Below are 20,322 nucleotides of genomic sequence, written 5' to 3'. Positions count from 1 at the left end.
TAATTGCCTGTACTTTAGTAGGTTCTACTTGTCCTTCCAGTCGAACGACTGTAGCCATGTGCATTTGGCATTTGACATGTGGCAGTAATGGCGGAGAGGTTGCACTCGTAGCCTCAATGATGAGGGCAAAGACGAGCAGAGCCACAGAGGCAACTCAGAGCAAACAAGCTGCTGCTGCAGGTGGTCCTTATGAGCCGAGGCATAAGCGCCTGCTGAAAAGCCCAACAAAAGGTCTTCTCCTAATTACTTCACTGTGACGTTCATTTCCGCCATGGCCGCCCGTGTTTATCTCGCCGCAGCCCAGCTGTGCTCAGGAGCATGACCATCAGGACGTCGCGGGCACGTGCGTCGCAGCCTGCAATGCAGGGACATGGGCAACGTCAGCGCTGCAGAGGGCGTCGTTGTAGGGTTGAACCGGGAAGGGTAAAGTTTGCATTCTACATGTTACCATGGCAACAAGTTTGGATACTTTTGGCTGATGATTTTCGGAGACTTTTGGAAATTAGTGGAGACATTCGTGCTGATACTTTCGGTGCGTACCCGATACGACACCTTGTCCAGTATCGACAGGCTCTCATTCTCGTGTCGCTATGATCGGAACGACACTCCGCAACCACGAACGCTGCTCCTCGTGCGAATCTTGTCGGCTGCGAAGGATCCGGAAGGAGTGCCGGTGGCAGCGTTGAGTCAAACAGTAGAAATCTAGACCTGCCAACACTTCGGATGGAAGTGATCGCATCGAAAAGTTTCACTTTTTCTTACCAAATTGCACCCACGTTTCCATCGCTATCACAGTAACGAGCTCTTTGATTCCCGTTCGATGGAGGCCTCCGTCTCAAGAGTCTTGGTAAGAGAGGAGGGTTGCCTTTCAATGCTGTAGAGGCTGCATCAGCTTGAGGTCAGGTCTCTCTTCAGCCATCTGCCGTCAAGGTTGTCGCGTTGCACTGCCCTCAAATCCAGCCGGACCACGTGAACTGGCTCGTGGAGACTTGCCGATTGATGTGCATGGGGCCTCTCCCCTCCATCGCGAGTCAATTCCCAATTTGCCTTCTCGTGTGCACTCCGCGTTCGAGTCTGCAGATTACACAGACACTCAAGGAAGAATGAAGGTCTTCTCGACTCTCGCTTTGACGGCTGTCTTCGCCGTGGCCGTCCGTGCCCAGTCGTCCACCGAGTCCAGCGCCGGCACGGTGACCGCTGCCTCGGAGGCTGCGTCCAGCTCTGGCACGTCCACCTCGACGTCCACGTCCACCACGACTTCGACCACTAAGACGTCGGGCTCGGGCGCAAATGACTTCATGAGCTCTCTGTCCACTGGATCGTCCTCTGGCGCTGAAGCTGCCTCCTCGGACTCGTACCACATGACACCCGTGCACGTGGTGCAGGCCCGTGTGCAGAGCGACATGCCGGTGTGGAATGACGAGCTGCAGCGCTTCGTGTCGTCCTACTATGATGACGGCACTGAGGCCTACGTGGGTCTCATGGACACTGTCAACACGGCGTCTGTGGAGGGTGCTCTTATGTACGTGCAGGCTGAAGGAATCAACTACGACACGCGCTCGTCGGAGGAGCGATGCACGCGTAAGAACGAAATGGCTTACGTTGTCTTCTACGAGTTTGCTATTGCCCAGACGAATGAGACGCTGGCGCTGTACGGAGACACGTCGAACCAGCCGGAGTACGGTACGATGCTCGCTATGGACTCTGGCCGCTGCACGCCTAGCTCCACCACGTCGTCGGGCGGTGAGGGTTTCCCCACTGCTTGCTACTACTTCAACGGTGACGAAGGCGAGCCGGAGGTTGGCCCCTTCGTGGGCGGCACCATCAAGGAGACGGACGCTCGTGCTCCCTACCCGAACAACGTCTGGTACTCGTTCCCCAACTCGTGCCCTCTTGAGGAGTGGAGCGACAAGACGTCCGAGTGCCGTGCTAGCACCCGTCAGGGTCTGTGTGACATTGGCGTCATGCCTGATGGTGTGAGCTGCACGTACGCTTACCGTGTACTCGGCTTTATCCTGATCGACGACCTGGTCGGGATCACGTCGATGGTGAGCAACACGACGGGCGAGACGTACGCCAACTTCACGGAGTTCTGTGAGGATGGCGGTGTGGAGTTCGAGGCCTCTGAGAGTGGCGAGTGGATCGACGGTATCTCCTTCTGGGAGAACCCTCAGGACGAGGACGCCAATGCTGAGCGTGCCAAGAAGCTCGTGGAGGCCTATTACAACCTGACGAACGGTCTCATTGAGACGTCTGGCCTGGACTCGAGTATCATTGAGCACATGCTTCCCCTGCCTACCCCGGAGGAGCTCGCGGCTGAGAACCCGGCGTGCTACCTCAACGTTGAGAAGTGCAACAGTGACGTTGGCTGCAAACGTGAGCTCTACGGCTCCACGTGCACGGTCTGCAACTCGACTTCGGACGGCTGCGAGACCCCGCCCAGCGACTGGAAGTTCCCTACTCTGGAGAAGGCTGTGGGCGAGAACGGTGGCACGGGTGACGCCTCGGCTGACGGCTCCACCACCAAGGACTCGACCGCTTCGGGCAACGACGGCGACTCGAGCTCCAGCGGTGCTGCCATGAACGGCGTGTCGGCTGTGCTCATGTCGACGGTGCTGGCTGTGGCCACTGCCCTTTTCTTCTAGATGCCTCCCCCATGGTACTTTAAGCTACTGCGCAACAATGGTTAGATGGCAGGAGTAAGAGGAATGAAACTTTTGATTCTGTTTTGTAATTTTAACACTTGCGGGTTTTGCATTTGTTTGATAAGACCTCAAAGTTGCGAAGTGCTGTCAGTGACGCTGGCTGTTGCAAAGTGAACTCTTTATCTAACTTTCACCTGTTTCCAGTTTTGTTGCTGGAACTCGAGTCATGACCCAAGCGCTTACGCTGTTGCTGCGTTCGTGTGGGAACTCGTCCAGAATGGCTTCAAAACGCGCACTCGTGAGCACGAACAGACTCGTGACACACAACGCCATGCACGTGGCGTTACGCGGGGTTCCAAATAGTAGCGAGCGCTCGCCAAAATAGTCAAATGGGCCTTTGTAGATCTTTTCCTCGCGTTCTGTTTGCTTGTTGATGTCGGCAACTGTGCCGTTGGGGGACATGTGGGCCACCAAGCTCTTCTGCCTCTGTCGTGCTGGCTGTACATCGGACTTCTTACGCATCCGAGCTGATGCATACACACTTACTCGTACCCACTCGTTTACAGAAACCAATGGCGAGTTGTTGCCATCGCCACGTTCATGGTCATTACCTTCCTCTTCTTCTCCTGCCGCGACACCATCCGTTTCAGGCTGGATATGACGCTTTCGAACAGCCGAAATGAGGACGATGCCGCTCTCGACGATATACAGACTGCGCTCCATGTCACCTCGCTGGATAATAACGTCGTTGCGCACAAAGAACTCGTGCTGCAGAGCGGCGATGATCGCCCGAGCGAATGCAGGATCGCACCGCGTAAATAAAGCGACATTCTTCAATAGACTAGCGTGAACATGTTGAGCCAAGTCGTGCCGAACTGAAGGTGGTAAACCTCGTAGAAGTTCGCGCTCTCGCCGTCCACGACTCTCACGCCACGACAGAGCAAAGTACACTTGCATCTGACGCCATGTATCGCTAGGAAAGCGATGAAAGCGCAAGTAGTGGCCAACCTGAGCCACTTTCTCTTCATACTCTGCGCGTCGTCCCAGTTCCATGTCGAAATACTTGTAAAACCCGCCCGAGAGCATACTGAAGATCCCCACCGAGATAAAGATCACCGTCATTGTAACTAAAGTCTCGTGAGCGTTCATAGGCACAATATCACCATAACAAACCGTTGTAATAGCGCCGATACTAAAGTGATAAGTGCGTAGATACGACTGAATCAGCGGAACTTTCCGAACGTCAGCCAGAGTGCGAACTTGATCACCAAAAGCCAACATGTCTGGGGTAGTGAGCCAGGATTGCTCTCCATCGTCGTATACCAAGTACGAGACGCCATAGAATAAACACGAAAGCCAATGTGTCCCCAACAAGAAATCCAGAGCGAGTCGTACGAGGTAGCAGATACCTGGAGTTAATCTTCGCAGTCTTCTATCATACAACAAGAAACGTTGCAATCTGTCGCTCAGTGGTCGAAGATGTACAATACGCAGAAACCGGTTAATGCGCAAGAAGGCAAACGTGTGCCAATTCACGAGTCCACCCAGAGGAGCGAACAGAAGCGGCCACGCAGATGTTGCGGCTGGTGGAGGAGCATAACCAGCTTGACGGAGACCCACCACCAACCCGAACATGACCAGTTCTACCGGTAGAATCGACAACACATCCACCAAATACCAACCGTGGTGCCAATAGTGACGCGCGATGCGTTCCGGATCCGTCACGGATTCCCCACTACTAGTCTGGTACACGAAATAGTTGCGATGTAAGATGAAATCGATCACACACGCTATGTCTGCGATCAGATACTCCACAGTAAACCAGGCAATGACAATCCTTTCATTGTGAGTCTCGTTCAAAACACCATCCAAGAATCCAATTTGCAACGGGATAGCGATCAAATAGTAGAGCGTCACGACCAGCATAATTGAAGCCCAGACATCACGGAAGCGAGAGTTTGGCTCAATCCGAGCTGCTCGTATACTCGGAGCTGCCCAAATTGAATACGGGGAGCTTTGCACGTCGAGAGTGTCAGTGGTTTTTTTGGTCGTCGAGGCAAGCGGAGCCACTTTTCGGTTCGAAATGCTAATACGTCGCCTCCATCGCGACCACCATGACTTAACAATTCGTACGGAGCGTGTTCGGGAAGTAGCGGCTTGTGCTAGCAGCGGTGCACGTGTCTCGGTTTCAACCTTAGCGGTGGCCATACGCTCTTCCAGAATACGCACCTCGGACGGAGATAACGTGAACTTAGACCGCAGATCGACAGGGTCGGACTGGATCGAGTGTCGCCGCTTTATAGGAGCTCGAAATTTCGCTGTGACTTGCTTGAGACGATCTTCTCGCTTCTCACTGTACGATGGCAGCACACAGATAGAAACCCGTCGCTGCATCACTCTCCGTGTACTTCCATCGGCCTCGCGAAGACGTCGTAAGTCGTCACGCACATGTCCCCAAGCAACGTAGAAGAGCTGAATAGCACGAAGGCGTTTTTCGTGTTTTTTCCAACGAAACTCGGTACTTGCTGAGAGCCTGGCAAGCGGCATTAAATATTCATCCGTCGCGATAGAATTCGGTAGTAGAGGTGACACTGTGTCGTTAAACGTTGGCACCAGCGTTTGTGAGACATCGGTGGACGCTTTTGGTGGTACAGTTTTGTCGCGGGTACTTCGAAATGACTCCAGTATGCTACGGTATGAATCCAGCGTTTCAGTACTCTCTGATACGCTAGACACATCTGAAGCCGATACGCGTCTGCGGAACGATAATACCGGTGTTCGAATTGGTGATGGTAGAACTGAAGTCACCTCACTGCCACTGGTGCGTCTAGATATTACAGGTCGGCTAGGAGATGGTTCTCTTGATTTGGTACTTTTCAGAAAAGGAATTGGTCGTCGAGATGCAATTGGTGGACGCGTAGGACCCAATGCTGGTACGGGTGAATCATTCTTGATGTAGAAATTCTTGGCAATGTTCAAAAATCCCCAGGCCGTTCGTCTGTACATCCGCGTCACCACAGCAAGCACAGCTTCTTCCACTTGTGCTCGTACGACTGGGGGCCAAAGACGATCCCAGACACGTCGATGAAGCTGGAGAACTTGACAACTTCGTACAGCACGAACTAAAAAGAGTCGTCTTGCGCCCGGCAAGAAGAACGCAAACTCACCGAACAAAGCTCCATCTGTGAGAGCTCCATACACAATTCCAGTCCCGGGCGCCACACGTTCTGCACACCCGTGCTTTAGAATATACAGGCGAGTTCCCATTCGATTGACGTCACAAATAACATCACCAGGCAAGTAAATCTCGAGAACCAAAGCACGTGCCACAGTTTCCAGTTGAGCACGACTTAGTGACGCGAATTCAGGTAATGGTTGCAATAGTTTGCTGTACATTTCGTCAGCAACAAGAGCGCGCAATGCACCAGGCAAGTCTCGTAGCGTTTTATGCAAGTCTAGCTCCAATTCATACTGGGCCTTGACAGCCAGACCTTTCATGGCTCGTTGTCGTAGGGATTTGGGTAGTGCTCGTTGTTTTGCGTACTGCTGGAAATCCTCCACGCGGTCTTTTCGTTGTTTTTGCGATTTATCAAGTGTGATCATCAACGCGTTGATACGACCGATAACTTGCCCGATGAAAACCCACCCAAGTACACATGTGAACAATTCGTAACATGACTCGAGGAAATTTCTAGCGAGAATATCACCAAAGCAGTCAACCGTAAACTGCAAAATAAAACCAAAATTTAGGTTAGGTTAGATCACGGATAATGGCAGTAAACTATAATAACTTTGTCACTTACTGCTGAGAGACACCAGTACATTGAGCGCATGTAATGAACCATGGGGCTATTGGGGTTTTGCCTTAACACCAGGTCGACGGAGATCCAACTCGTTGTCACGAGTCCCGTTTCGAGTTGTGTCCAGCCTAGCAGGTAATACAAACTAGCAATGTAGTGGGCGGTGGACACAAAGATCAGGAAAAACTTGACCAGGTCGAAGATGCTTAAAAGCACCGCATTGCCACGTAAAAATCGCTCCTGGATTTCCGTATGGATTTCCTCGAGTAGTTCACCAAGCTGCAGACAACGCAAAAGGCGTGGCAACCGAGCTGCAGTCATCCAAAATGTGTCACCACGAAAATACAGAGGAATCATTCCCAGACAGTCCTGCCACAAGCGACCACTTGCTCGGTAGCGTTGTTTGATAGACTGCGGATCAAGAACGGGTTCACCAAACTCAATGTAACCCAAATGTCCAAATTTTAGGAACACGTCAGCATAAAGCAGTATATCCAGTGCATAGTCGATTCCAGTGAACCAAGTCATCGTAGTGGCGCCAGGATAAGGGAGGAATGCTAGTCGGAATACAATAACATAGAAATTGTACACGAGGATAAACCCAATACTGCGGTGCCACCAGCGAGCGAAAATCTTGGTCGGATCTAGCACATGTGCACCACGTTTCTCAAGTTTTGACTTGCTGCTGTCCACGTAAAGTGACGTACAAGTTCCCAATACACGCGCGATTTTCTTGTTACTTTCGCCCTGAAAATTAGCACGATGTGCTCGCACTAAGCTCCGAGTCTTTTCACGAAGCTCAGCTTTTCTTCTTCGCATACGAGCCACGTAGTGAGGAAAACGAGCAGCTAAAGCCAAGAAGTCTCGACGTCCAATCACTGCTACCCGTGTACTTGATACGACGCGAATAGTGACCTCGTAGACTTTAGGAATGTCAGCCAAACTTTCCTCTCCAAAGTAGTCGTGTTGCTTAAGTACAGAGATCGGAACGGGAGCTGCATCAGCGACTGTCGGATCTTTCAATGGGCCTTTGAAACTACCGAAGCGGAAGAGTTTTGGCAGACGCTCACTTGGCGTCTCTGACAGTTGAGGTTTCATCATATGATGCGAAGGAATGATTGAAGAACGAGACGTAATGGAAGAGCGAGATCGAGCGGTGTGACCTTCCTCTTCTACGGCCTGAAACTTTGGTCGGATAAAAGGTCTTACAGCCATCACTCCGTCCTTAAATCGACTACCCTGCAAAGTGTTACGTGTTCGTCTCATAGCTGCAGTAGCCGCTAGGTGAATGGATTTCCTCGCATTGCGACTTGCAGATATCAATTTAATGTTCGGAATCGCGTTGTGCTCAATTGGTACCGGAGGTAGGAGACACTCGAGTTCGCCACTGAGGATCACAAAGAACTCTGTGGCCAAGAGCCCTTCTTTGATAACCGTAACATTGCGTAAGAAATGTTCACACGTGATAGTCAGCGCTAGTTGTTGCATGAATAAAGCGGCATCACCGTTGGCATTGGAGGCTCGGAAGCCGCACTCTTCGACGAAGAGTGCACAGCGACGTAAGTCTGGAGCATACAACTGCGATGTTATAGCACGACGCAGAGACCGAGGGAAATGTTCAAGTAGCTCTAGATCGCCCACTGCGCTGCCATTTAGTTTCCACTTTGCCTCGTAGTAGCTGCGAATAGTGCGCTTGGTAGCATCCGATACAGACGCCATGCTAGGACTCATCAATAATACATTAATCCCCTCAATCCGGTCGTGACGAATCGTACTCAAAACGTTAATCTGCGCCAACACACTCGATAGCGCACAACTCGTGATGTAGCAGATATTTGCACTAAAGAAGATCCAGAGCGCGTCTACAATGCACTCACGAGTTGAGAACGCCACAATATCGCCAAACCCAACAGTAGACAACAGGACAATACTCCACATCATTGAGCGCAAGTACGGCGCGTCCAGATCGAAAGTACTGCGGTCGTACATATACCACGTGCAGTTATCGAAGCGACTGGCGTCCTCCAAACACGTAGAAGCTGAAAGTGAACTCGGCGCCACACCGTTTACTGGTAATCCTCCTTCGAAAGACGTTCTGTCCGCTACAGCAAAGAAAATGCACGCTGCAGCATGAGCTGTAGCCGAGCAAAAGATGACAGTCTCAGCCAAAAGTTGAAGTGGTGGGCCATAGCCACGTCCTGCCAGAACTCCAAGAAGTTTACCACGTAACTTTCGTACGCGAAATAACCGCAGGAGTCGTAAACACCGTAACATGTGACTGCTACGTCGACTGAACAGTTCTTTCGGTAAAATATCCCAGATCAACGCAGCAGGTGCAAGAGCGACGATCTCCAACAGGAGACTCTCGTGCTGTAAGTAGAGCTGAAAAATCTGTGACCTGCGCGTGGCTAACGACAAATTAGGCGCATTTAACGATGATCCAAGAGCTGCATCGGGTTCTAGTTTACGACTTGACGTTCCTAGAAATTCATCGTCTAACTCGACTCCAGGAAATAGCCGAACGAAGTAGAGAGTTCTAAGCACCAGGTCGACATAGAAAAAAGTCTCCACAAATAATGAAACCAGAAAAGTAGCCATCTGAACACTGCGAGGTGTAGTTCCATCGCTTTGTGTTGCAGCGACGCCATTAAACAGTCCAAAGCCACGTTGGAAAGCGAGATGATACGGTACCTCTGCGAGTAGATACAGCATTAAAACGCACTCTGCTAAGGCCCATTGCTGTCGAAAAATCGAGTTGGGCATCCGCCACGTTGCAGTTTTAGCGACAATCAACTGCGTGGCGGTGCTGGATAATGTGCGATCAGGATTCAAACCGGCCGTATCAGCGGCAATAGCAGCAGCAGCGCTTCGTAGCCTTCGTGCTTCAACAGCTTGGAGTAGTAAACTTCCGTGGCCTAAAACTTTGGAATGCCGTGCTCGCGTCTTCATCGAAGTCACATCATCATCCTTAGGAGCAATCATCAAAGGTTTGGTACCGAACTGCTGTAATAACAGCGAAGCGTACACTAGTTTGGTGAAATGTTTCGCCAGCGCAGCCTTAAACGCTTTTGTCGGCAGATACCAAACTTCACAGTACGTCGCTGCCTCCAGTCGATGTCGAGCTACGTGACGTTCAAACAAGGCATATTCAGCGTACGCATTCCCCGCCGTGATGCGTCCAATAGAAGCTCCACACGCGTCAATCAATCGCACTTCACCACACGCCATGATAAACATCTCGTCTGTTTCTCCAGGCTGCAGAATAGTCTGCCCTGGGGCGTACACATCTCGCACTAAAGCCTCCATCACCGTGCGTAGGAAAGCTCCTTTCTTTCGTCGAAAAATGACCAGAGGGGCGATGGCTTTATAGCGAACGTAGTGGGAGCACTGTGTTCGATAATGTGGTGGCAATGCTGCCAGAATCAGTTCCTCTTCAACGCCATTGCGAGTGCGCTGCATGTACTGGAAATAAGTGTCTACAGAAGTCACAAGTTGCGCTGGGGCCTTGCGAGCTATTAGAAACTGCATGAAACATAGCGAATATACATCAGTATACTCGTGAATACATCTGTAACATGTTAATGTACATACCTGCAATGCTTGATCGAGGCGAGTACTGATATTGCTGGTTAAGTTCGCATCTTTGTGTGCGAAGAAAAACGTGTACGCCGTCAGGATGGCAGTTACCCAAAGGCCAGCGAAGAATTGGACCACGATCCGATACCCTGTTTCAACTAATGTGACTGGGATGAGGTCACCTTGACCCAGTGTTACCACAGTCTTGCAGGCCCAATAAAGCGTTCGAATGTATTGTCGAAAACATGAGCCATTCTCCAGACGATCACGCAGTACCCAGCACCCAGTCGAGACGCATTTATTAAAGTCCAAGCCACATTCCCAGTGTGCTACCAGCATGTATCCGCACGCTGCAACATGGCAGAAATAAATTCCATACACGAAGAGAACCAGCACGTTTGCTACTGTACCGGACGACAGCTTCTGCGGTATGCCTCCTATCGTTGCAGCAAGTTGAGAATCGATGCGGCTGTGCGCTGTAAGAAGACGAAATAGCCCCAACACGTGGAGGATATTGATACGCTGACCACGTAAGATCATGAGCGCCAGAAGCTCCCAAGGGATGCAATATAACACCAGGAGCAGCCACGCTATCCATCCATCGGGTAGAATCCTCTTCTTGCCACTGCTGGTGGTGCTTCGAATACTTCGACTGCTGCTGGTATTTGTCTTAATTTCTTCTTCCTCTTCGTCCTCCTCCTGTTCGGGAGAAATCTCGGATTGACTCACTTTGAGCTTGAGAAGAAGACGGATCCCTACTGATAAGTGTACACGCGAGTTCCAAACACGCAAACAACTCCCTGCCATGTCCATAATTGTGAAAATAAGAATCCCTGGCTTCCACACGTCGTGGCCCACTGCGTCTTGCCATGGGTCAAAGAAGAATCCGGCGCGTAATGGAGCACTCAGTAAAATGTACAATGAGTCCGTGAAACTCGCCGCTGCCAAGATATTTGCCACTGTACACCACGTTTTCCATGCCATAATCCACGCTTTGAATCGTTCAACAAGAACTACGAGAGATCGTTGTCTCAGTCTTCGTCTGTTAGGAGGCGTACGCTGATCACGTCCTCCTTCAGTTGGCTTGGGTGCTACTTGAATCGCTCGGGTGAATCGTTGGGATAAACTCGGGATAATTGAGGCTCGCTGAGGCATCGAGAGGTTCGATAGACCAATTCGTTGGGCGTCTCGTACGATTCGATTCTCTAGAACATCGTGTGCCGGGGCATGCGGGAGGACGACGCCACTCACTGCATGATCTCGAAACTCGGACAGCCCTGGCCACTCGTGCTTTACCATGATAGAATCCACACAACGAGGGAGAACAAGATCGAATACCACGAAATGTCCACACTTCGCTGTGTGCTGGGACGTTGGAGAGCGAAGCGACTGGGACTAGTAGGTCACGACTATTCTTGCTGGATGGATCCGTTTCACCTTTGGTGCTAACAGTAAACAACATTGGTAAACAGCAAGTTAGTCCTTTTAACCCTTTTAATTAGAGCTGGACAGTGCTACAATGTGAGAGTATCTCATTCTAATTAATAAATATACTTCTTCATGTGTGCTCACCTCGGAAAGCAATACTTTTAGCTGGTTCTTAGGCCTCGTGTATCAGTACGATCAACACCGCATCTCGGGAATGGCAGGAAGACACTCACCACAGTCTTGATCACAGGCGGAGATCAAAAAGGTTGTCTCTTAACACAAGTTCTTCGGAACAAGGCACAGCCTTCTAATGAGTGTTGGGCTCGTATCAAAAGAGCAGCCGGATCAGAAGAAGACAACAGCTGCAGTGATATCGTCAATCACGTCTTCTTCTGCGTCCCATCGATCGCGCGCTTCCTCTACAAGCGCTGTACATGCCTCTTGCGGCGCCATCCCCGAGTCAACAATGCACGCAGCTACAAAATCGATGCACTCGTCTGTCGTCATGAATTCCCAAATGCCATCACTGGCGAGTATTGCAAATGCAGACGGCCTCTCTCCATTCTTCTTGTCTACGCTGCTGAATTTGAGCTTCTCCACTGTAGTAACATCAGGCTCCGCTGTCACGCCTACAGTCTTAGCCACAGAGTCACCGAACGAGCGCGACATGGCCAATCCAGGCATATCTACATCCTGCAGCCAGACTCGATAGGATCCCCACTCAAACACGCGTCCATTATTCCGCTCAATGCGAGCGCATTCCTCTGGTACATCCGGCTTATGGTCTTTCGTCTCGCAGTGCAGTTCATACCGCTGATCCTCCTCTGAGTACCTCGCCACTACAGCTCGACTGTCTCCAATATTGGCAATAAATACGTCCGTCTTACGCACTAGCATGGCTACAGCTGTGGTGCCGCTCACACTGATGTCAATGGCGCTAGCTTCCAACGCGTCCACGACCGCCGGGGCCGCTCGCTGGAAAATCTCAGCTACAACGTCGCACGTGACGCTCGCTTTTCTGGTTATTACACTCGCTCCATTGCCATTAGCGTGAGAGGCTCGAGGAATCAGCTCTGTATACGCCTCGGCCACTGCTCGATAGTACTGTTCCCTTACAAAATGACTCACAAAAGCTCCCTGAGATCCGTGGCCGTCGAATATCGAGAAGAAAGTGGCGTCTGAGTCTCCAGCCAGAGCGTCACAGACACACAATGCGTCCTGATTCTCCTTACGACGTCGCAATGGGTCGTTGCCTGCTCTGGAGCGCGTACCCCATCGTAATCGCCCGTTGCTAGACCTGTACCCTCCCTCTCGGACGCTTGTAAACTCTGGTAACTCTACTCTATCGTCGTCTAAAGCGACGCCCGGGACGCCTCCACCGTATACGAGAACACTCGGAAGTTCAGCGTCTGAGTCTGTCGGCTCCTTCTCCGTCTGATTCTGCTTCTTGGGCGTCGATTTCTGCAGCTCCAAGACATCGCTTGGTTCTACAACTAACAGCGTCGTCTTGGCACGCGAGAAGCGTCGAGACTGCGGCGTGGCTGACTCGTCCTGCTGGTTCTCGTAGGGCGGTGAATCTCCCAGCATCAGCAGGTCTAGAAGAAGAAAAAGAGGTTAGGACGATTCAGATGAGGCGAGAGAAGAGACACACACACACACACACACACCTTCGTCCAGACAGACTTTGGTCAGGATGCAGCCCATTCGTCTCGGCGGCCGACGCTACGCTTCAACTTGGGCGAATGAAGCGCAAAAGGCGAGACGGGACGTGAAACGACCAGCCGCCGCGCTTTATTATTGAGGTGGAGGAGGCCAATATTGAGTTTGTGTTTTGTGTATGATGCTACCAGTTTGGCTTTGGCTGGATATTGGCAGCATCATACATAAGCAATAGGCAGCTGCGATGCAGTTGTAGTTTGCCAACTATCCATACATGTAGTTGATAGTTGTGATAAGAGTCGGCTTTAGTGTTGCCTATTATAATGCGAGGCGTGCGGCAGAGTTTGCTACTATGTCGAAAGGCGCAGCTTATTGAGACTGGTACGGCAAAATCAACTCGGCGTGTTGTCGTGAGAGTTTTGTCTGCGAATGAAGACACGCTGACTAACGGTCATTGTGGCAAAGGTAAACAATGAGAAGCTATACATGTACGCGGCTGTCATTTTGTACATTGTACATACTGAGCGAAATCCAGTATGGGTCTCGATAAGCCACAAAAACCATGTTACAACGCATAATTCATTCGAATGTTCACTCCATGGAATGAACGTTTGAGTGAATTATGCGTTGTAACATGGTTTCCGTGACTTCGTTTGAGCCAAACTCGAAACTCTTTCCGTAACGATGGCTGTGCTCGGTGTTTCTGTGCAGGGAGAGTCTTGGTTTCTGCAAGACGGATGCAATTATTGACTCCGAGTACTGTGACACAAGTATCAGCAGCTTCTGGAAGGTGTCATCGCTGGCCTACTCAATCCTCTCACCACACAATACCATAGGTGCTTTCGATCTACCCGCTGTCGATGCCCCTGTTTTCATTATTCATTACCAGCTCAGCCTTGCTCGACACAAACTCAAAACGCTTCAACTTCAACAATTCCTATTACTGTGAATCGTCAAATTTTGTCACTTCTATCGGATTCACACATTTCAGACAAAACTTAAGTTACTGTGCATTTCCGTTGATGAGGATGGTGCTGTTCCTCGAGGCTGAGGTACTGCGGCTGCTGGAGCTAGACGCAGAGCTGCGCTCTGACCCGAACAACATCTCGAAAAACGGTGTGCTGCTCAAGCAGAGCGCACGCGAGCAGCTGACGGCGTCGCTGAACAAGAGCTTCCCGCGGGAGCAGCCATGGACCGAGACCCAAGTGGCGGTCAAGTTCAAAAACTTACGCGGCGAATACGCCGAATATAAGTGGCTAAGCGCCCAGCCAGGCTTCAATGTCGACGGCATAGGTATGGGCGAGGAGTGGTGGCAGAATGCCAAGCGGCTGCGGCCCAAGTGCCACGCGTTTAAGGGGAAATTGCCCTGGGTCTTCGAGGCCCGCATGAAGCAGATCGTGGGCGACGGCGGCCCGGACTATTCGCAGGAACCGCCAGTGAAGAGGCGACTGGAAGAGAAGGAGCCAAAACTAGAGGAGCAAGAGCAGGAGCAACGCGTGGAGGTGGAGGCTGAAGACAGTGTAGGAATTAATACTGCCACAACGGTGGAGCCTTCGCCGCCGGTGGTTACTGCTGCTCCTCCGCGCCACAAGCGGAAGCGCAGCGACGAAGGAGCCGCCGTCCAATCAAGGAGAAATCGGGAGCAGGAACGGGAACCAGACAGCAGTGCGACGACTGCGAGCGACGATGCTGGGGGTGACTACAACTACAATCGCTCGTTGGCCAGGTCCGTGGAGAGAAGTTCGGTGGCGGCTGCCGGTATGGCGCGCGGCTTCCAGGATCTGATTGCCATTTTCCAGCAACAGACAGCCAAATGTCGAGAGCTGGAGCAGCAGCTGACGCAGCGCAACGCGGAGACTCCGTCGTTGGTCTTGGCTGAGCAGCGTAGTGTGCTGCTGGCCATCGCGCGCTCGCTGGAGCAGAGTACACACGCTACCGCCGACATGGCGCAAGGCTATCGCGAACTGGTCAAGGCCTTCGTGCGGGGATCGGACTCTGCCCGACAGCAGCGTGAGCTCTAGTTAGTGGTCTTCAAAGGATTCCTCGTCCTTCGTCAAAGGTTGCAGCTGCACACATTGTCGACTGTCTACTGACTCAGGTGAATAAAAGGAAATAAATTTGCGACCGTCGTGTTGACTGTCAACCCAGAAGAGTGTTCAGTGACGTCCGCACCGAAAGAAGAGGCGCTGAAGAATAATGGGGGTATGCAGTGAAGAGACCAAGGAAACGCCTGGGTGGATCCTGTCTTCTACGTTAATTAAGGCAATGAACTAATGAGTAGATACAAATATTTGGTTGCCTTAGTTACAGACTCGTTGCTGCTACGTTGCCTTTGGCAGCGTAGCGACAGACTATACATACACAGCTGCAAAGTTTCACAGAGTAGTTGAGGGCACGAACTCGAAGCTCTTGCGCAGGTTCACATGGTTCATAGTGAAGGGTGCTGCTGGCGGGTACATGAACATGAACGAGTCATCCGTCGGTGGTAGCAGACAGTCAATCCAGTCGAGTGGCTCAGTCTGCTCGCCACTCGTCAGGTCGTAGCTTCTCGTAGTTGTGTACGGTTCCGACGGCGGTGCCGCCATGTTGAAGCTGTAGTAGCGTCGGCACTGCGGCGGATGGCGGACATCGTGCTGCTTGAACAGGAGGTCGCTGTCCATCGTCACCGGGAAGGGTAGACGACATCGATTGTCGCCGTTCAGCAGCAGGTTTTCGAAGCCCGTAGGGTGCGCGGCGGACAGAGGCTCCTTCTTCCAGTAGGGCATGGCAGATGCACGGGCGGCGGCCGTGGGTCGGTACTTGGGCAGCGCGTGCGGGCTGAGCGACTTCTTACGTGTGATTCTCCACGCGAGCTCAGGCTGGTCGCGGAGGAAGAAATCGTTGGAGAAGGTGCAGACGACGGCCTTGGACTTGGTCCACTTGCGGAAGTTGAAGTAGTTGAGCTGGCGCTGGAAGCTCGTGTACTTGCAGTGCTTGAAGTATTTAGGCAGCACACGCGCCGTCATCTCCTGCATGTCGTGGATCTCGAAGGCGCGGCCGTCGGGCGTCCAGCGCAGCACAGCGTCGCTCTCGTCCAGCAGCATACGGCGTAGACTCTTAAGGAACGGCGCCACCTCGCGTGGTGCAGTGTTGTCGTCCTTGGACTGGCTGTAGGTATTGGGACTGTTGCTGTTGTTGCTCTGCATGGGAGATCGGAGATACAGAAGACTGGGGCTGTCAGTTGAAGCGGCTTGCTCTGGGCGATGCAAATTCAAACCTGAATCTGCCGCCCGCCTCCGTTCGGTGGGCTTCGGGATGGTCACCCGCTCGCTCTGCCGCTGGCTACACCGCGTTCAATGCTGACACACGCTGCGCCACTCTGGCGTGTTCTCGCGGCGACGATCCCATCCTGCTGACTCGCCCGCGCAGGTCGTCACTGACTGGATGGGGTTGCACACGAACCTCCATACACTGGCGGCGATGGCGGCCCCAGTGACAGAGACCGCTTCAACTTGCACTCAACGCTGGACAGAAGAGCCCGTGGCCTTGACGTTTTGGTCCCACACGACATCACTCTTTCTCTGATTTCGTCTGAGCCCTGCACGATGGTCCCTCGCCCCGCGGCAGCCACTAGCGCTCGCCAAGCAAGCCAGCGGAGAATCCATCGCCGAGCGCGTTGGTCGCCTCGACGCTGTGCGTTCGGATATGACCGTCGATAGTGTCCAGGTGCTACTATCCTCCTCAGCCCGCCACTAGGTCCTTCGCGCGACGGTCGCCGCATCCCCGTAGCCAGCCGCCGCTGACTCTGGTACTACCAGTGGTAGGTACGTAGCTGCGACCATCGTCTTGGGGCCGACAAGGCCGATGAAGCAGTCATCGACTTCTTCGCCCGCTTCAGCTAGTCGTCGCGTTGAATCGCCGCCTGATGTTGAGAAGGACATTGGATACGCCAGTTCAAATTGTTGTGTATCCTGTTCGACGATGGTGAATATATGCCCGTCGTGCACTGAAACACTGCGTTTCCTACGCCGCTAAGGCTTGCCCTGCTTGCATTCTTGCATACTGGCGTCTTGCAGCCATCACCATGGAGAGTGATGATGCTCACAGTGCGGACAGCAATCGACGATCTCGGTGGTGCTACAGTACTCCGAACGGATGGCTCGAACCTGGAGGCTTACTGAATAAGATCCACGACCTTGGTAGAGCCGGTAGAGCGATCGTGCGATCACCGGAGGCACTCCAACACTCCGTCGGCGCGAAGGATTTTCATCTTCTACACGTATCGCTGACAGACATCCGTACCTTTCCTGTTGCACCAGGTTGCCTTCAACGTAAAACATGGACACTACTCGTCACTGACGAATCATAAACTGGATATTGTACATATTGACTAATTCCTATGAGTCCCTATATCCTACCTACCTATGCGGCGGTGGACGACGCACTGCTGGCCGGCGCCGGCGTCTTCACCACGTACACTTGACGGACCTGCTTGGGCTTCGTCTTGGCGACTGAACCCCGCGTTGACACCTTCTGGGCGGCGCGTTTGGTCGGTTCCTGCTTTTGGTAATTCCCGGCACTCGACGACGACGGCTTCCGATCGCTTGACTTGCGTGTCGAGCTGCCTTGAATTTTCTTCTCTCTGCCTGGATTCTGTTCGCGCTTCTCCTCCATCGCCGGGACAACCTTCACGTATTGTAGCCGCTTCTTCGAGACTGTCGACTCAGTCGGGGCTTCTCCAGCGACCTGCTCGGTGGGCTTGGCTGGACTTGCGGGCTGCTTCGCCTCAGCTGAATCAGCAGTCTTCACTGGCATGTGCTTGCTCTTTGCCTGTTTGGGCTGCTTCGTCTTCGACTTCGGCTTCCTCTGCTCTGCATTCCTACGCGAGTTCGCAGCTTTCCCACGAGGATTGGACGTAAGTTGCACGTCAACCGCCTTGGACGACATGCTGATGGTTTCTTGAACCTGCTCCCCCTTGCTCTGCTGCTCTCCTATGGTGCTTTTTAATTCATTGGATGCCAAACGCTGTCGAAGTTGCTTCTTCTCGTTCAACACAGCTCGTCGAGACTTGACCGTCTCGAAACCTCTGTCCTCGGAGCTCACCTCGATGCCTTTTTGCTCATCTGTAAGCACCACGACGCCCCCAGTGGACCCCTCTGAAATCTGCTTCAGCATCTCAATAGTCTGCGGAGTTACCTGTGACGACTGTAGATCCGTCACCTTTCTGTTGGTGCGACGCCGAGCAGGTTTATTTGTACTGCTTCCTGCACGGTCGTTCCTCGTCTTACCATTGTTGGGCCTCGAACTATCACGTACATTCGCTGCGGGATTCCGCGAATCTCTACGCTTCTCACGATATCCACTCTCCCGATGGGTAGGATCCTTCGTAGTGGTCGTCCACTTGGGTGCACGCTTTGTATTGCTTTCCTTCGTAGATAGTTTGTCCGCTGTTGGCTCTGGAAGCACCTCACCTGACGAGACCGAAGATGAATCCTTACTGGCTTTTGCTGCGTCCTCGACAACTACCTCCTGCACGGAGTTGACAGCGATGACACTGGTAGTTGATGCTGCGTTAAAATCAGTCCCCAATTTTTCATTGCTTCTCCAGCTAGCGGAATTCGATCGCGGTATTCCAGCTGTATCCGTTCCATCTCGATCTTTAACTCCATTTCGACTACCTGCCTGTCGCTTTCCTGAAGCAGCTTTATCTTTGGCGTTCATCATACCGCCAGTCTTGGGATCAAACAACATCTTTGGGCGTTTTAGCAGTTGAATCTGGGGACTGGGGCTGCTGTTGGAAGACGAATTAGACGATAACTCTGTACTGCTGCTCTCGACCGCCTCAGCCACGGGTGTAGATGGCTTCTCGTTCTTTGGCGGGGCAGTTGCTGCTCGACCCCAAGCACGAGTAGCTCCCTCTTCTGGCGTTGACAGGTTGCGCCAATTTATTGCTCTCGCGGGTGTCACATCCGCTGTCTTTGGGGCTGGCGAACGATCTGGTTGTGGGGAGCGAAAGCAAGAATCCCTCGGCCCAGTCAGACGGGAAGGTGAGGATGAACATCCATCTCGACGTGCCAGTCGACCACTTTCCCAGTCCATGCGGTGCGGGCCCTGGCTTAAGACACGATCTCGGTCGCCAGCCACCAACAAGTCAAAGCGTGCATCGCTGCGACTAAAGTGGGTGTGGCTGTCGTTGGGGACGGGTGAGATAGTGTCGTTGCTCGACTCGTACGGTGGCCGATCTCGCCCATAGTCATCGTTGTGCCGGTAGTGGTGGCCACGCGACCAACGATCGTCTTCGTCGCGGTCGTAGCGGCTCCTCGACCAGCGATCCTCTCCATGGTGTGGCCAGCGATGACCTTCATAGCGATCATGAGACCACCGGTTGTCCTGAATGGGACGATGCATCTCCTGCTGCTCATTAAAATGCGCCCATCGACCGGTGGCTCTTCCGTGATGTTGCTCCGGCTGCTGCGAATCGATCGAAGGAGACCTGTCGGTAGCACGAGTGTATCCTTCTCCTGGACCGTGGTGTATCTGCGTCTCCTCTGCTGCTTCCTTCAAGTCCGGGAACTCTTTCTCCTTCTGCCTTTGGCGACGGATGTTGCTCTGAACGATGTCTTGCTCTACAGCATCATCTCCCCAGCGCCCAGAGCTCTTGATCGCAAACTTGGGACGAGCGGGGGCGTTTCTAGTGTGCAGATGTTCAGCCACACTCTCGGGCGTCCAAACTTTATCGGGGGCCTTTGGTAGGGCCACTACGTCGGCAGGAGCCGGCCCAATCTCTGGAGTCTCAATGTTCTGCTGTTTCTCGACGCTCTCAGCCCAGTTGGAGCTCGTAGGTACCAGACTCACGTGCACGTCGACTACCTGACTCTCTCGCTTCATACTTGGAGTGTTAAGTGGCGCAGGGGGCGCCACAGCCGCGCGCCCGAGCACGAGCATGCGGCTGTTAGGGCGCTGCAGCGATCCGGTGGCATTGTCCGGCAGAGGCTTGGTCCGCAGCGGCGCCTTGAAGACGGCGCTGAGGTTGCGACTGGAGAACTTGGCCTTGGGTTTGATGTTGGTCGTCGGGTTCATAGAGAAGTGGGGACGTTCAGGGAGTGCGGGGCAACAGCGGGTGACGCTTGAGCCTCGCGTGTTTCTTTCGGTTATGAAGAGTTCAACATGTCGGTGTCGGTGAAGAAACGCGATTGTATAAATGATGGAAGGTTTTCGAAGAAATGCCACAGAAA

At 52.6% G+C, this 20,322-nt stretch overlaps 7 protein-coding genes across 7 annotated transcripts; 2 read left to right on the top strand and 5 right to left on the bottom strand.

The window, feature by feature from the left end:
• The first annotated feature begins 494 nt into the window (after nucleotides 1-494).
• Nucleotides 495-2,804, top strand: PPTG_07773 (hypothetical protein). The gene has a single exon (XM_008902138.1). The coding sequence runs from the start codon at nucleotides 1,104-1,106 to the stop codon at nucleotides 2,643-2,645; it is 1,542 nt and encodes a 513-aa protein (XP_008900386.1). The 5' UTR covers nucleotides 495-1,103; the 3' UTR covers nucleotides 2,646-2,804.
• A 24-nt stretch (nucleotides 2,805-2,828) lies between these two features.
• Nucleotides 2,829-11,320, bottom strand: PPTG_07772 (hypothetical protein; the record flags this gene model as incomplete). The annotated part of the gene is made up of 3 exons (XM_008902137.1): nucleotides 2,829-6,371; nucleotides 6,449-9,967; nucleotides 10,037-11,320. 3 exons carry the CDS (start codon nucleotides 11,318-11,320, stop codon nucleotides 2,829-2,831), a joined length of 8,346 nt encoding a protein of 2,781 aa, XP_008900385.1.
• A 474-nt stretch (nucleotides 11,321-11,794) lies between these two features.
• PPTG_07771 (hypothetical protein) lies at nucleotides 11,795-13,153 on the bottom strand (the record flags this gene model as incomplete). Its single annotated transcript, XM_008902136.1, has 2 exons — nucleotides 11,795-13,044; nucleotides 13,117-13,153. The coding sequence occupies 2 exons, from the start codon at nucleotides 13,151-13,153 to the stop codon at nucleotides 11,795-11,797; spliced, it is 1,287 nt and encodes a 428-aa protein (XP_008900384.1).
• Nucleotides 13,154-14,089: 936 nt separating this feature from the next.
• PPTG_07770 (hypothetical protein) lies at nucleotides 14,090-17,406 on the top strand. The gene has a single exon (XM_008902135.1). It carries the CDS (start codon nucleotides 14,131-14,133, stop codon nucleotides 15,127-15,129), a length of 999 nt encoding a protein of 332 aa, XP_008900383.1. The 5' UTR covers nucleotides 14,090-14,130; the 3' UTR covers nucleotides 15,130-17,406.
• On the bottom strand, nucleotides 15,348-16,293 carry PPTG_07769 (hypothetical protein; the record flags this gene model as incomplete). The annotated part of the gene is made up of 1 exon (XM_008902134.1): nucleotides 15,348-16,293. One exon carries the CDS (start codon nucleotides 16,291-16,293, stop codon nucleotides 15,484-15,486), a length of 810 nt encoding a protein of 269 aa, XP_008900382.1. The 3' UTR covers nucleotides 15,348-15,483.
• On the bottom strand, nucleotides 16,521-16,868 carry PPTG_22193 (hypothetical protein; the record flags this gene model as incomplete). Its single annotated transcript, XM_008902364.1, has 1 exon — nucleotides 16,521-16,868. One exon carries the CDS (start codon nucleotides 16,866-16,868, stop codon nucleotides 16,521-16,523), a length of 348 nt encoding a protein of 115 aa, XP_008900612.1.
• Nucleotides 17,407-17,509: 103 nt separating the features above from the next.
• PPTG_07768 (hypothetical protein) lies at nucleotides 17,510-20,167 on the bottom strand (the record flags this gene model as incomplete). Its single annotated transcript, XM_008902133.1, has 1 exon — nucleotides 17,510-20,167. One exon carries the CDS (start codon nucleotides 20,165-20,167, stop codon nucleotides 17,510-17,512), a length of 2,658 nt encoding a protein of 885 aa, XP_008900381.1.
• Nucleotides 20,168-20,322: the final 155 nt, after the last annotated feature.

The sequence above is a fragment of the Phytophthora parasitica genome (assembly GCF_000247585.1).
Source record: "Phytophthora parasitica INRA-310 unplaced genomic scaffold supercont2.13, whole genome shotgun sequence".
Classification (NCBI taxonomy): Eukaryota; Oomycota; class Peronosporomycetes; order Peronosporales; family Peronosporaceae; genus Phytophthora; species Phytophthora nicotianae.
This window is presented reverse-complemented; position numbering and strand designations above follow the sequence as displayed.